Source organism: Dasypus novemcinctus, chromosome 7, assembly GCF_030445035.2.
Source record: "Dasypus novemcinctus isolate mDasNov1 chromosome 7, mDasNov1.1.hap2, whole genome shotgun sequence".
Lineage (NCBI taxonomy): Eukaryota > Metazoa > Chordata > Mammalia > Cingulata > Dasypodidae > Dasypus > Dasypus novemcinctus.
This window is the reverse complement of record NC_080679.1, coordinates 7,637,186-7,652,933: the sequence shown is the minus strand read 5'-3', so window position 1 is coordinate 7,652,933 and position 15,748 is coordinate 7,637,186. Positions and strand designations below refer to the sequence as shown.

Below are 15,748 nucleotides of genomic sequence, written 5' to 3'. Positions count from 1 at the left end.
GTCAGGCACTTCTCAGAGCCTGGCTCCCGCTACAACCCCAGCCCACCCCAGCCCCATCCCTCACTGTGCTCCCCGCTTCTGTGTGGCTGACATAGCATTGGGGAACCTAGAGGAGGCCTCTGAAGATGGGGGGGTGGGGGGCACTGCACCTTTGCCTGTATCCCTGGGGCCAGTGGTTCAGGGGCTGGGGGTCCTGGGTGGGACTGTGAAACCGGGCACCGCTGACCCAAATGGAAGTGATCTCAAGGCTGATCTAGGATCCCTGCAAGGCATTATTCAAATATACCGACTCTCGTTTTGTTTAGAGATTCTGCCCCAGATATCTCCCACCTGTGACCATCAGGTAAGGCCTGCTTCTCTGTTCTGTATGCAGTTTCATGAGACAAGGGTTGAAAGTGTACCTCTTGGCTTAATGCAAAACCTGGGGTAAACTGAGGGGCAGTGGGTAAGTGCTGTTACCACTTTAGAGGCAGGCAGCCTGCTGATAATGGGAAATGATAAAATGCAAATCATGGCTATAAGAAGTTTCAGAATATGAAAAGACTGGTGTTTCTTCCCTTTGAAGAGGCCATCATTTTGAAATCACTGCTCTAGTAGAGTGCCACAGAGAATTACTCACAGAGGGGCTGAGGCTTGGTGCCAGAAAATCATTGTCATGTTTGCCAAGAAGGGAAACAACTGAGTCCTGTGGATTTTCCACTTTTCACTTGGTCTTTTAGAGAAATTATTTTTACTGTATGTATCCATAGTGCAAAGTTAGCATTTGAGAGAAATGTGTGAATTTCCAAGACTGCTGGAAGAGTGTCCTTTCTGGAAAACAGCTTTTCAACTATCTGTTCAAAACTTATCAGCTGGAAATATGTCTCTTGCCTATGACTGGTGCTGCTTGGGGATTAAATAACAGGAAAAACTTTAAAAATCAAACACATCCAACTTTTACATCTGATGGAATGACTTCCCTTCAAAGAAGCCTTTTGGGGAGAACACTTTCTTATCCCAACCAATATTTTGGGAACTTTTCTTTTGGAAACACTTTTAGTCTTTTGGGTATTTTCTCTGATAAGAAATCATTATTCTTCATCTTAATTATTTCAGGGTAGAAATGACAGGTGGAAAAAGAAACAAGCTGCTCGGAGCCTGCAAAGGGTGAGCTAGCAAAATGGACGTGAGTTGTGGCCCTGGACAAGGCGCCCACCCTGGCTGAACCCAGGTGGAGGGAGAACCGCACCTGACTTACCTGGCAGGTGCCTGGTGAGGATGGAATGAGAGGAATGTGCAAACGTGTGAGGTGCTCTCACTCAAAAGGTATGTGATCAGCTCTGGTCATTTTGTTTTGGATCAAATGCCAGCTGCTACAAGAGACTGACTTCCATTGCTCTGAAAAAGCACGCTGAAAGACGAGCTGCCAATATATTCTGTGCCAGGGCTGCGGAGTCAAAATACCTGGCGTTGGCAGGTGACTGTTTTGTCCTGGCTTGCTGGTGGAGACCCCAACCCGGTCATGTGATCCTGACTCCCGCGGGGGCGCTTGCTCCCCAGGCATGCTCCCGGGACCAGCGCCCCCCGCCAAAACTTGTTAGGAACGCTGCCGCGGGGCCCCACGGCACACCCACGAAATCGGGGTCTGCAGTTTAACCGTTCGCCCGGGGTTCCGAGCCCCCCGGAGTTTTAGAAGGCTCGGGGCGGGCAGCCTTACCTTGGGGAAGGCGTCGGGCCACACGGTGGGGGAGCCGTGGTTGAGCAGCGCCTGCACGCAGCGCGACGGCGCGCCCGGGGGCGCGCAGGGGGCCGCCTGCAGCACGCGCGCCAGCGGCGAGGCCCCGCCGTAGTCGAGCGCGCTCGCGTCCGCGCCGTGCCGCAGCAGGAGGCACGCCAGGCCGTGGTGAGCGTGGCCGCAGGCCTTGTGCAGCGGGCTGCGCTCGTCCTCGTCGCGCGCGTCCGCCGCCGCGCCGTGCCGCAGCAGCAGCGCGCACAGGCGCAGGCAGCGCGCGTGCTCGTCGGGCCGCCGCGCCGCCCCGCACGCCGCGCTCAGCGCCGTCTCGCCGCGCCCGTTCCTCGCGTCCACGCGCGCGCCGCGGCCCAGGTAGAGGCGTGCGTGCTCGTCCAGGGCGCGCTGCGCCGCCACGTGCAGCGGCGTGTCCTGGCCCGCGCCGGCTGCGCGCTGCACCGAGGCGCCGTGCTCCAGCAGCGCCTGTGCGCACCTGCGGGGAGGCCAGGGCGGGTCACTGCGGGGGGCCGGGGCACGCCCTACACCCGCGCCCTGCGACCCGCCACCCGCCACGTGGGGGATGGCGTGGACGGGGCGAGCTTTCGCCCTGGAATATCCCAGGGTGACCCGAGACAAGGAATGGGTTCAGCGTCCCAGACCAGGCCTAACGGCGTGCAGGCCGAGCTGAAGGATGGGGCCGTGGCCACCCCCGCTAAATGGTGGTGACAGCCAGACATGTGTCCTGAGAACCCCAGGCAGTGTTAAACCTGACGATGACACTGAGCGTGCGCTGCCACCTTGGCAGGCAACGTGGTTCACGTGCCCGTGACGGAGGCACTGGTTACCTCCACACCTGGTGGTTAAGGGCCTAGGAGGAGCTGGTTCTCAGTAGAGTCCCTTAGACCCTCATGCTCTTTCTCAGCCCTGCCCATAACCCTCCCATGGTGGTGGGGGGCAGTTCATCCATCCCTCCAGGACGCTGACGAACGCACACCAGGTGTCCAGGAATTGCCCTGGAAGCATCAGGAGGAAAATGCCACCCTGCCTGCCTGTGGACTGCCAGGGGCTGCCACCAGACTCTCGTCTGTGAACAGACTGGATTTTGGCTGGACCCAGAGTCTCCGGTGGCTTCGTGGGCTGTCCAGTCCTGAATGGGATACCGTGATCTCCCCCTGCAGGTCCACCACCTGGATCCCAGTCTGTCCTCAACCCCAGCCACCCTCTCCTTAGAGCTGCCTCCACCCCCCTGGGGACAGCTCCCGGGGCAGCCTCCTGACTCCTCAATCCAAGCACAGATGGCAGCTGATGCGGCCAGCCACCCTGGACAGGTGGCATGGGCCCGGATGGGTCCATCCTGGCCTGAGCGTCATGGAGCCCTCCTGCTCCCTTCTTCAGGCCCTTGTCAGAAGCCATTATCAGCCCAAGCCCTGCCTCAGTCGCCCTCCCTCTCTCTTTAAAAATACATGTTTATCCAAAGAAAGTGTGTCCTGCCTGACTCTGCTTGGCCTGGACTCCATTTCCTTCCCTCTGACCATTGCTCTTTCCAGTCTCCTGTGCTGCTTAAATGCACACATAAGCCCTAGCGAGCCCCAGGCTTTCCCTGGCTGGCTCCCTCCACGCTCCGGTGCCACCCCTCTGTCCACGCCACGTCCCGAGGCCCAGCCAGCATGCACCCCGGCTTCCAGTCCCTTATAGCCAAAGACCTCCACTCACAAGTGCTACCGCATGGCCACGCCGGAGCGGTTCACCCTCTTTTGAGCGGCCTCCGCCCTGTATCTGCTCTGCAGTCCCCCAAATCAGAAGCCTTGGTCCCCGCCCCCACATTCAATTGGTCTCTTTAGTATCTCTTGGCTCTGCTTCCTCCCTCCTTTTCCTCTGCCCCTTTCCTTTGTTGTTTCTTGCCTGAACGACTGTCTTCTAACTTGCCCCCCACCTCTAATCTAACTCTGCAGAAGGGGCTCTCCTCTGCGAATCCACGTGCCTGCTCAAGCCGCAGTGGCTCCTGCTGCCTGCTGGATAAAGCCCATGCTCCTTTCCGTGGACGTGGCACGCCTCGCCACCAGCTCCTGCCAGACCGCGCCAGTTTCATCTCGTGATGCCCCACCCCTTGTCGGTGAATGCTACCTGGCCAGGTGTGGCTCTTAGAACACTTCCTGCTGTTTCTCGCCTCCTTGCCTTGTGCCACTCCCCCTTCCTGGGATGTGCTGCCTCATGTGCTGGATAACATTTCTAGCTTTCCTTCCACAGCTTCTAGAAGCCTTCCCTGTGCCACGAGGCAGAGGGATTGGGCCTTTGTGCTGTCACCTAGCCTGTGGGTACGCGATGGGTACAGCATTTGTCACATGGTATTTCACATTTGTTCGCCTGCCTGCCTCCTCTCCTGGGTGGGGTTTTTCATGCTAAAAGCGTGTTGAACAAATGCCGCTCTTGAGAGGACGCCTCACCTTTCTCCCCGGTGCTGCTGTTTTCCCTATTTACCTAACTGGGGCGCTGAGCGGGATAGCCCCTGGGTGCTCGGGGACCGGAGGGGCTGCCCTTTAATCCAGATATAGTTCCACCTGAGGACTCTCAGTAGTTTTAATTCTCTCTCTGTTTTTCCCTATCCTCCACGTCTGCAGCATCTTGAGACGTGGTCTGTCTTGGGTGAAAGATCTTTACAAACAAGTCGAGTTTGATGTGAAATGTCCTTTGGGACAATAACCAGCTAAGAGAGCATGCAAATTTTACAATCAGAGCGCTTTAGATTTGCTTCCTACTTGCCCCATTGGGAGGAATTCTGAATAGTGCAGCAGGAGGCTAGGAATCAAGGGTTCCAGCTCATTTTGCCATTGAGCCTGCGTGCGCTGGCAAACAATTACACAACGTTTTCTTCTACCTTTTTTTTTTTTTTTAAAGCAGCCCAGCCTCTCCAAAGAAATCCACAGGGAAATAAGACCAGTCCTCTTTCCCACTTACACAGCATAACTTGCTAATGGCCCGGTTGCTGTTTGCTACACTGATACCTTTCAGAAGAAGGAGGGGGCTGACACCGCACCCCTTCCCGCCCCCAGAGAGCTGGCACTGACCTTTTCATTTTTAATGAAGAGCTTCTAATTTGCTAAACATTGGCACTTTCTTAGAGCCAGCAGTGGTTTAGGTTGCAGAACTACAGGCGTGAGAAAAATCAACATCATAATTTGATGGGGGCACATATTGGTGGCACATCTTGCTGGTCAGTCACTAGGACTGAAGGTGTGGGAGCCTGTTTAATGGCATGGAAAGACATTCACGTGGCCCTGTGAAGGATCAGGTTACAAAACAGCGCCATCCAGTCCTGGTTTAAAGAAGCAGGTATCTGTGCATGGGAAGAAAGCCTGGAGATACCCCACCCATGTCTGTTTACCTCCGGCTGCTGGGCCGACGGCGTTTTTATTTTCTCTTGCATGCCTGTGTTTTCAAATTTGCCAAAATAAATTGGAGTGACAGTTTAAAATAAGAGCTACAACCACAGAGATTATTAACTACAAAACCATCCCCCACTGGCCACAGGAGCAGCTCAGGGATTCTCAGAATGCCCACTTGGCTTTCCAGTTTCCAGAATGGTCTCAGCATTTCCCATTGATCTGTCCAGGAAGAAGCAGCGATCTTGGAAAGTATGTGTTGCAGAGCCTGTGAGAGGTCGTGTCTCGAGGAGAGGGGTGGGTGGGTGGGATGCTGATAAACCAAGCAGTAGGTCACTGTCTTGGGGACCTCAGAAACGTGACTCTGGAACCCAGTTCCACCCTTAAAATACTACCTTTTCAGTGCCTTGTGTGTGTCAGTGTCCCCAGCCAGAAATGGGTCCTTGGGGGAAGCATCACCCAAGCCTTTGCAGGACCGTGTGGGCACCCCAGCTTTGGCTGAGCCCTGCACCCCAAGGTGGGGTTCTGTGAGCAGGTTTCCTGGAATCCCAAAAGACAGGCAAAAGTCCAGGTGCTGGAGTCAGCACAGACCCGTCGCCATCAGAAGCAAGGGGAGTGCCACCTGGGGATGGAGGACAAGCTCGTTGCAGGCTCACAAGGATGAAGGACACTCCGTGCTGTCCGATCGGCCACTGATAAGGGCCAACTTCAACACATCAATCCTCGGACCCTTCGCCCCATCTTCAGTAATGAGTATGGTGACAGGCTGTTACAGGGCCCCAAGGCTGACAGTGCAAAGAAAAAGTCACTTGAGCCACAAGGCAGGCGTGAGCAGAGATGAGCCCGGCCACGGCTGTTGAAATAATTTCATTTCAACTCACGTTTAAAGGTGGCAGAGGAGGCTGAGACCCCTTCCCCACACACTGCTCCGCCCTCCCTTCCAGGGACTCCCCAGGGCACGGGCTTTTCCTCCCCCCCTCCCAGCCAGCAGGAGGTCCACCGGCCTCAGCTCGGCTTTCCTTGACCCACCTGCTTCCCAGCCCTGACACACCTGGGCTGCCCAGAGGCCTCCCACGCACTCCACCAACCCAGCCGCCTCTTCTCTGGGCCGGAGCCCACCTCCCTGCCTTTCATCAAGCCCTTCCCTTGGTGTCCTACCTGCTGGTTCAGAGCTGGACGGTCGTGTGGCTTCTCCAGTGCTTGGTGTGTTTTTTGGTTTCTGTTTTTTAAACAAGTATGATTGTTAGTCCTTGCAACAACTCTCCATTGTAGGAGGAATGCACAGGTGAGGAAACTGAGGCTTAAAAGAAGTCCAGTGACCCGCATAAGGCCATTCAGCCACGAGAGGCAAAGAGGAGCCCTCGACTGCTCGCTTGGCCTCAGGGCCACCACCCACCTGTCTCTTCTCACCGCGACGATTTGGTGAGCGCTTTCTATGAGCCAGTCATGGCGGTAGGTATTTTCCTTAAGTTGTCACTAAGCTTTCATTCATTCATTCGTTCCGGTAGAGAACACACTCCACGCTGTGTACACCAACAGTCTTCCAAGGCAGGGAGAAGCGTCTCCCCCACGGCACACCACAAGCACTGCTGCACAGATTCTCGGACCGAGGCAGGACGGGCGATGGAGGGGGCTGGCTCAGTCACCTGCCCCTTACCCCTCGTGCCAGCAGCCCCGCAGGGTGGAGCTCACGATGCCTAGTGCTCCGTAAGCCTCGGTCTTTGAGTTTTTTGAACAGTGATCTTAGGGAAGGGGTGCTGGGAGGTGACGGCGGTGTCACAGTCAGCATGCCCTGCTTGGGAGGTGAGCCCCAGCTGCCACTCGAGCTTTGAAAATGCCCCGAGCACCACCAAAACCTCATCCTGGAACAGCAGTGCAACAACAGCGATAGAAGACTAATGAAAAGAAGGCTTAAAGACTCAAGGATCATGGAATTATTGTGGGGAAAATGAACGACATGGCTCACATGCACTTTTGCTAGAAACATTAAGCATCTGTCTCCTGAGTAGCAGGTACTCCCTCTGGAAGTCTCCGGAGGCTCTGGCCATCCTGACGTTTATATTCATTAGTTTGCTCACAACGTGTTCATGGAGAGTAGTGGACGTTACGGGCTCATCTTGCTGAATCCTCATTCCTCTACTTTCCCCTCCTCGCGGTTGGTATGGGGCTGACGTGCTGCAGATATGCCAGGGGAAGGGCGCCAGAGCCTCAGGGCTGGGTCCCGGGGTGGGGCAGAAGCAGCTGTCGTGATGCTGGACACGTTCCAGCCTGCGGGGAGCAGGGGGCACTGTGAGAGACCTGGGAGGATAACGTGAGCTTTCTAACGAAGCTGTGGCAGGAAGGTCCCCTGCTGTGTTGTGAGTCCCTGGGGAATGAAGAACAGGAAGCCAGGGCCCCAGACTAGGATGGAGGAGCGGCCCCACTTTGGCTCCCTGGGCCTTCTGCTGAGGGTCTCCTTTGGGGACCTGTCACCAGCCCTTTCTGTTCTGTCATTTCTTCTCTTTCTCCCAGGATGCTGCACTATGGGACTATCAATCAAGCATGAGCATCTACTATTGAAGTGGCTGATGTGAGTGGATGAATCCTTGAGGGCTGGGGCGAGACTGAGTGAGAAGCTGGTCAGGCCTCTCTTGTCCTCCTGGTTTCCCTCGGAATGATGGCTGCCATTTTATGTTCTTCTGAAATGGCTATGGTTGCTGCTGATAGAGAAAATTCTCCCCAGATTGCAAATGGAATCTTGCCTGTTGGCAAACTGAGAAAGGAGTCAGGGAGCAAGCTTTGAGAAGTCAGCTCCACGATTCACCGTGAATGGTCCCGAAGCAGCACGTGCCTTTCTGGAACACCAGCGGTCCATCCTCAGCAAGAAATGGGCGCGCTTTCCTCTCGCTTTCTCTCCAACTTGATCCCAATACATTGGTTGAAGAGGGGACCCAGAAGCAGCAGAGTGAAGGGGAGAAGAAGGGAAATAAGTGACGAAAGACCAGCCCCTTCTGGGCAAGTGGAGCGGGCTTTAAATTGGATGAGAGAAAAATTTTATGTATATATGCATGTCTGTATTTTAAAGGCAAGATGAAATTTGCATACAGGGAAATGCACAGGTCCTAAGAGTACAACTGAATGAATTTTGACAAATGACACACCTGTGTACCCAATACCCCAATCAAGACGTAGAACATTTCCGTCTCCCCAGAAGTTCCCGGATTCCCTGCCAATCAATCATCACCCCCGTAAGGCAACCACCACGCTGGTTTCTCTCATCATGGTTCAGTTTTATCTTTTCTTGAACTTTCTGCCTTTGTGTGTGTTGCTTCTTTCGCTCAACATAACATTCTTGACACTCATCCATATTGCTGCGCTTCTGAGTAACTCGTTCTTTTTTATTGCCAAGTGGTATTAAATTTATGGATATACCACAGTGTGTTTATTCATTCTCCTACTATTAGGCATTAGATTATTTCCATTTTTTGAAAAGGAAAATTTTTGACTATTATGAGCAAAGCTGCTATGAACTATTTTTTTTCCTTTCCCCCCTCCACCTCCCCCCTGCCCTGTTGTTTTTGCTGTCTATGTCCATTCACTGTGTGATCTTCTGTATCTATTTCTCTTTTTGTCTTCTCTTCTCATTTTTCTCCTCTAGGATTCACTGAGATTGATCCTGGGGACCTCTGATGTGGAGAGAGGTTCCCTGTCAATCGCGCCACCTCAGCTCCGGGTCTTTCCTGTGCTTTACCTTGACTGTCCCCTTCGTTCTCTTTTGTTGTGTCATCATCTTGCTGCGTGACTCATTTGTGTGGACACTGGCTCGCCGCACAGGCCCTGGCATGCCACGCCTCTCGGCTCTCTGCATGGGCACTGGCTTGCCATGCAGTCATGCTTTCTCTTTTTTTCCAGGAGGCCCCAGGGATTGAACCCGGGTCCTCCCACATGGTAAGTGGAAGCACTATCACCTTCGTCACATCTGCTTCCCAACTATGAACATTCTTGTGCAAGTCTTTTTGAGAAAATATGTTCCCATGCATTTTGGGTAAAAACCTAAGAGTGGAATTGCTGGTCATAGGGTAGGTATATATTTAACTTTATAAGAAACTGCCAGGAGTTTTCCTAAGTGATTATATAATTTGCACTCCCAATAACAATGTGTGATCATTCAAGTTGCTCCACATTCTTGCCAACATTTGCTCTTGTCAGCCTTTTTGATTTTAGCCATTCTGATGAGTGTGAAGTGGTATTTCATTGTGCTTTTGATGTGCATTTCCCTGATGACTTATGAGGTTGAGTACCTTTTGATGTGATTATTGGCCATTTGGGTATCTTTGTGATATGTCTGACACAGGCTTTTTTATTTATATATTTTAAAAATTTTCTTCCCTTACCCCTCCCCTGCCCTGCTGTTTTTGCTATGTCTATTCACTGTGTGATCTTCTGTATCTATTTCTCTTTTCGTCTTCTCTTCTTGTCTTTCTCTAGGATTCACTGGGATTCGATCCTGGGACCTCTGATGTGGAGAGAGGTTCTCTGTCACTTGCACCACCTCAGTTCCTGGTTTCTGCTGCGCTTCACCTTCACTCTCCCCTTCATCTCTCTTTTGCTGTGTCATCATCTTGCTGCATGACTCACTTGCACGGGCCATTGGCTCACCATGAGGGCACTTGGCTTGCTGCGTGGACACTCAGCTCACCATGTGGGCACTGGCTCGCCACATGGGCACTTGCGTGGGCACTGGGTTGCAACGTGGGCACTAGTGCGGGCACTCAGCTCACTGCATGGGCTCCTCATGTGGGCATGTGGCTCATCATGTGGGCATCTGGCTTGCTGCATGGGCACTTGGCTCACCACGTGGGCACTCAGCTCGCCATGTTGGCACCCATGTGGGCACTCAGTTCACTGCACAGGCACTCAGCTCACTGCATGTACACTCGGCTCACTGCATGGGCTCTTGGCTCACCAAGTGGGCCCTGGCTCACTGCGCAGGCATGCTTTCTCTTCTTCTTCACCAGGAGGCCCCAGGGATCAAACCGAGGTCCTCCCACATGGTAGGCGGAGACCTTATCACTTGAGCCAAATCTGCTTACCCCTCCAGGCTTTTCTGACTCCTGAAAGTGAGTCTTGAGCATTAAAATGGGACTGGGGAAAGTGCCCAAGATATTACGAAGGGGCAAGGGAAGGAAGACCAACTTGTGATAGAACATTGTTGAAAGGTAGCGGTTAGACATAAGTGGGGCTAGTTCCTGATCATAGAGTTATTTTTGAAAGTTCTTAAATTAACAAGGAGAGGCAATTTTCCAGCACCCCAGGCCTGTGCATCCAGTTCTCAGATGTCCCAGCATCCTCACCTAGGACACACTCCATCATGTGCCACCTTACTATCAAAGCCTTCGCCTTCTCCAAGCCTCAGTTTTCTAATCTGTAGAATGGGGATCACCATTCATCAAAACCTGCTGGGAGAATTGTCTAGAGCAGGACACATGAAGGGGATCAGGTTGCCTAAAGTTCTACAGATATCAACCCCTGAGTGGGCCAGCCCCTCAATAACACCTCATTCTTCAAGATTCCTTAAGAGGGAAGTGGATTTGGCTTAATGGATAGAGCATCTGCCTACCACATGGGAGGTCCAGGGTTCACATCCACGGCCTCTTGACCCGTGTGGTGAGCTGGCCCACGCGCAGTGCTGATGCACGCAAGGAGTGCCGTGCCACACAGGGGTGTCCCCTGTGTAGGGGAGCCCCACACACAAGGAGTGCGCCCCGTAAGGAGAGCCACCCAGCGCGAAAAAAGTGCAGCCTGCCTAGGAGTGGCACCGCACACACGGAGAGCTGACGCAGCAAGATGATGCAATAAAAAGAGACACAGATTCCCGGTGCTGCTGACAAGAATACAAGCAGACACAGAAGAACACACAGTGAATGGATACAGAGAGCAGACAATGGGGAGGAGGGGAGAGAAATAAATAAAAATAAATCTTTAAAAAAAAAAAGATTCCTTAAGAGACCTAAATCTCCCGTTGAACAAGACCATGTTTTCCTGCCCCCTACTTGAATAACACATCAGTCACTCATCTGGGATGTAGAAAGAGCAGGCTGCTTTCCAGATTATGTTTCGGTGCCAATGAGCCCAGCACCTTAGGCAGATAGGTCTCTCATTATTGGGTGTAGACTGCTGAGGTTGCGGTGAGGACCGTGACCACTGGCCACTGCTCAAATCCTGACCAGGGAGCACCATTCCTGTCCCAGGAAAATCATTACTTCATTTCACTATGCCTGGATTTCCACCTACCAGGTCTGAACTAGAATACAATTGTCCAGTCAATTTTCCCCCAAGATAAACAGCTGCTTTCACAGTTCCAACCCTGACTTATAAAAATTCTTTTTTTTCCCTCCATCTGAATCAACACAACTAGAGTAAAAAAGTAAACTTGTGAGCTCCTCCATTTTTGTTTGAACCAAGCAGCTTTGTACAAGAAATAGGATCGGGACTCTGCTAATTTTTTTTTTTCATTTTAATTATCTCTGAAAAAAAAAAAAGAAGGGTCAAGAAGAGGAATCCGATAATAAATAGGGCGAGGCTGGCATGCGGGCTGCTAACGGGCAGAGAGTAACTTTACTAGAACTTTTCTTTTTGGGAAAATCTCTTCAAAAAGCTCCTAGATTAAAGCTCCGATATCCCTTTTTGTGTGCTGAATTCTGAATTCTGAAGCTTGCTGGTTGGAAGGAAGCACAGATAATTTTTTTTTTTAATCCCAGGAACTCAGAGACTCAAAGGTTTTAAAGTCCTGTGCCCATGGTGAATTGTCAACTCAAAGGGGATGGAACCGAGCTGGCCCCTGGGTGTGGAGGCCATTGTCATCCAGAGTAAGAGAATGAAATGTCTCTGTATGTAGGTCAACGACCTCCTCTCTATTGTAAGGCAAAAAAAAAAAAATTAAGGATGACCTAAAATCTACTGTGTATGAAAAGATTCCAGAGAAAGCAGCTCTTTCTTGTCAAAATGGTAATGTTTATACTCCCTGAAGCCAGACCTCCTCGGAGTCTAACTTTAGGGGGAACTCTTTAGAGCTGTGCAGCCGTGGTCAAAGCCTCAAGCCCTTTCTGACATCTATTAACTTTTTATCCTTCAAGGGAGTTGGCTGTATGTTATTGTAGAGGTGTTCAATGGAATCTGCCAGCATTTTCCATTAGTCATTGATAGTGAAGGATTCTAAGTCAGTTGTTATATAGTTCTGCCTGAACTTCTGGCTTATTCATCGCTTCTCTTAAACTTTTCCCCAATAGCCAGGATTTCAATAAGTCAAGACTGTTAAATTAAATAGCCAAGGAGAGAGAATCACAGAGAGATAGAAGAAAAAATGAGAAGAGGATGTGGAAGAGGAAAAGAGAGAAAAGAGATGGAAAAAATCCTCAGTGGAATACAAAGATATTCCCCTCCCCCTGAGATGGCTCCCTTGTCTGTTTGTTGTTTTTGCTCGTTGTTTGAGCTCATTGTCTTTGCTCATTATCTGTTTGTTTTTTCTTTAGGAGGCATCTGCTCTGAATACAAAGATATTTTTATAAAGTTCTTATTAATCAGTGTCCTAGACCTGTCTGAGTTTTCAAAAACAAAATGAGGGGAGCAGATGTGGCTCAAGCAGTTGGGTGCCCACCTCCCATGCCTCCTAAAGAAGGCAAGCAAGACAGCAAGCTGATGCAACAGGCTGGTGCACGACCTGACACAATGAGGAAACACAATGAGAGACACAACAAGCAGGGAGTGGAGGTGGCTCAAGTAATTGGGCACCTGGCTCCCACATGGGAGGTCCCATGTTCAGTTCCTGGTGCCTCCCAAAAAGAGAATGGATACAGAGATTACACAGAGAGCAGACAGCAAGTGCAAACAACAGTGGGGTTGGGGGGAGAAATAAATAAAATAAATCTTAAAAAACCCACCTGAAGTCAGAAAATTGGTTTCATATTGCACAGTGTATAAACTGAGTAGCTCTAATGGTTTACACATACCTCAGCTTCTTAATACCCAAATGCAAACTTGTTGGCTTGTCTTAAGGGCTCCTGTCTGGACTCCTCACGACACTTCGTGTCTGTTTTGTGCTGAGTGGTATTGCTTTCTCATTTCTTAGTAGAAAGATGTATTTTTTTCCAATACCATAAAATGGGGGCATAGGGCCCAAGGTGTGAAGCAAAAAAGATTTTGAAAAAAATATTTTATTTTTAAATAGTTTTAGATTTGCAGAAGAGTTGCAAAGATAGTTCAGAGAGTTTCTGTACACCCTTTGCCCAGCTCCCCCTAACGCTCACATCTTATCCTACTGTGGTACATCTGTTAAAATTAAGATGACAGTACCAGTACAATACTATCAGCTGAACTGCGAACTTATTTGGATTCTATCAGTTTTTCCATGAATGCCCATTTTCTCCTGCAGGATCCAGTCCAGGAGTCCTCGTTGCATTTAGAGAACTTAATTTTGGACAACAGAAAAATAAATATAGACTACATATAGACATGCCTTTTTTGGGGGGGCACAGTGTATTTCTAAACATGGAACACCAACAAGTGAGTTATATTTTCCCATAGGAAAAAAGTTATATTTGGAGTTATGATCTTGACTAAGGGCATTACAGCAAATAAATCACAGATCTGATGACTAACAAATATGCAGGTAAATGAAAGAAAGAACAATAAGCCAGAATTAATTAAAAATCACGACATGTTGATTCAATTTCTATAAAATGAATTCAATATTGTTCAAGGGTCCCCAGCAGTAGCAGTTAGCACCAGTATCATTCTCACAACAGGCCAGGTGGTCTTCTAAGCAATTCACCAATATTAACTTATTTAATCCTCATAACAAGCCTATGTAGTAGGCTCATTTATTATCCGCACTTTACAGATAGAAAACTGAGACACAGGTAAATTAAATAACTTGCCCAAGGTTACATAGCTAGTAAGTGTTGGACTGAGGTCTCAGATATGGTAAAATGTACAGATAAAATTGTATGGTATAAAATGTGATAAAAATTGAAGGCAGTCAACATACAATTGATTAATAACTTTGCCTGCTTTTTTAGTAGTTAGAAAGACTTTCTCAATTGATGGGGATAGCTTATGTTCTTTAATAATGCAGATGCTTCTTTTTTTTTTTTTGAAAGGGGAAATGTTTATTTTAGGTTATACTCTATTTTAATTATAAGATTTTTAGATTGCAGCATATTGAAATGCATCTTTGCTTTTCTAAATAGTTCTGTTTATCTAAAATTTTTTTAATTCATTTTTTTAATATTACATTAAAAAAACATGAGGTCCCCATATAACCCCCACCCCCCTCTTCCCACTACTCCCGCCATAGCAACATTCTTCTCCATCATGGTGACACATTCATTGCATTTGGTGCAGGTCAGATAAGACTCTGATAAAGTAGTTTCCCTTAAGGAACAGAGGCTGACTGATCCACCTAGCAAAGATCCTAGGACCCAGCCAAAGGGTGAATTTTTTAGGAATAACTTGAGCAAAGTCACCCATGACTTATTTTTTTTTTTGCTTTTTTTATATATATTTTTAAATTTGTTATTTTATTACATTCAGAAAATATGAGGTCCCCATATACCCCCCACACCCCTCACCCCACTCCTCCCCCCATAGCAACAATCTCCTCCATCATCACAAGAAATTCATTGCATTTGGTGAATACATCTCTGAGCATCGCTGCACCTCATGGTCAGTGGTCCACATTATAGCCCACACTCTCCCACGCTCCATCTAGTGGGCCATGGGAGGACCTAAAATGTCCGGTAATTGTCCCTGCAGCACCACCCAGGACAACTCCAAGTCCCAAAAATGCCTCCACATCTCATCTCTTCCTCCCATTCCCCACACCCAGCAGCCACCATGGCCACTTTCTCCACACCAATGCCACATTTTCTTCGATTACTAATCACAATAGTTCATGAATAGAATATCAATAAGTCCACTCTAATCCATATTCTATTCCTCCATCCTGTGGAACTTGGATTGGTTGTATCCATTCCACGTCAGAGTACTGGGGAAAAGAGCCGAGAGAACTTTGCAGAGGATGCCCTCGTGTATTCGGTTCCGTGCTGCTTAGTGTGGATGAGGAGGAAAGTGCCTGTGGCTGGGGAAAAACCACCTGAAGAGGTAGAGGGAAGAGTGTCCTTAGCATGGACAGAGCCGGGAATAAAGTACCTCAACAATCAGAATGGAAAAGCCTCATAACCATGTGGCATGGATTAGAGTAGGAAGAAGGGCGCTGCCTCAGTAGTGGGGAAAAATTAATCTTTTACTGCTCTGATCTTGCCTAACGAAGCTTAAAAGCAAGACCCAAAAGGATCAAACTATTTCCAAATAACTTTATATCCCAGAACAAAGAAGATCAAGAATACTGATAGGAGTACAAAAATATCCAGCACCCAATGACATAAAATAAGGAGCAAAAGCTGTCAATCAAAACTGATCCAGATATGACATGGGTGATAGAACTAGTACACCGGGTATTAAGACCATTCTTTTAACCATATTCCATGTGCTTGAGAAGCTGGAGGAAAGATTTACACGCTAAGTAAAGAAATGGAAGATGTTTTAAAGAGACCCCAGAACAGACTTCTAAAGTTGAGAACTACAATATCTGAGGTGAAAAATATGCTATATAGGATTCATG

General features: G+C 49.3%; 1 protein-coding gene across 1 annotated transcript in view; it reads right to left on the bottom strand.

Annotated features, from left to right (window-relative positions):
- Positions 1-15,748, bottom strand: part of ASB18 (ankyrin repeat and SOCS box containing 18) — an 80,648-nt gene that overhangs the window by 16,072 nt on the left and 48,828 nt on the right. Inside the window, exon 5 of the mRNA XM_058299848.1 lies at positions 1,697-2,201. Coding sequence (XP_058155831.1) covers positions 1,697-2,201 — 505 coding nt within the window. The remainder of the gene's footprint in view (positions 1-1,696; positions 2,202-15,748) is intronic.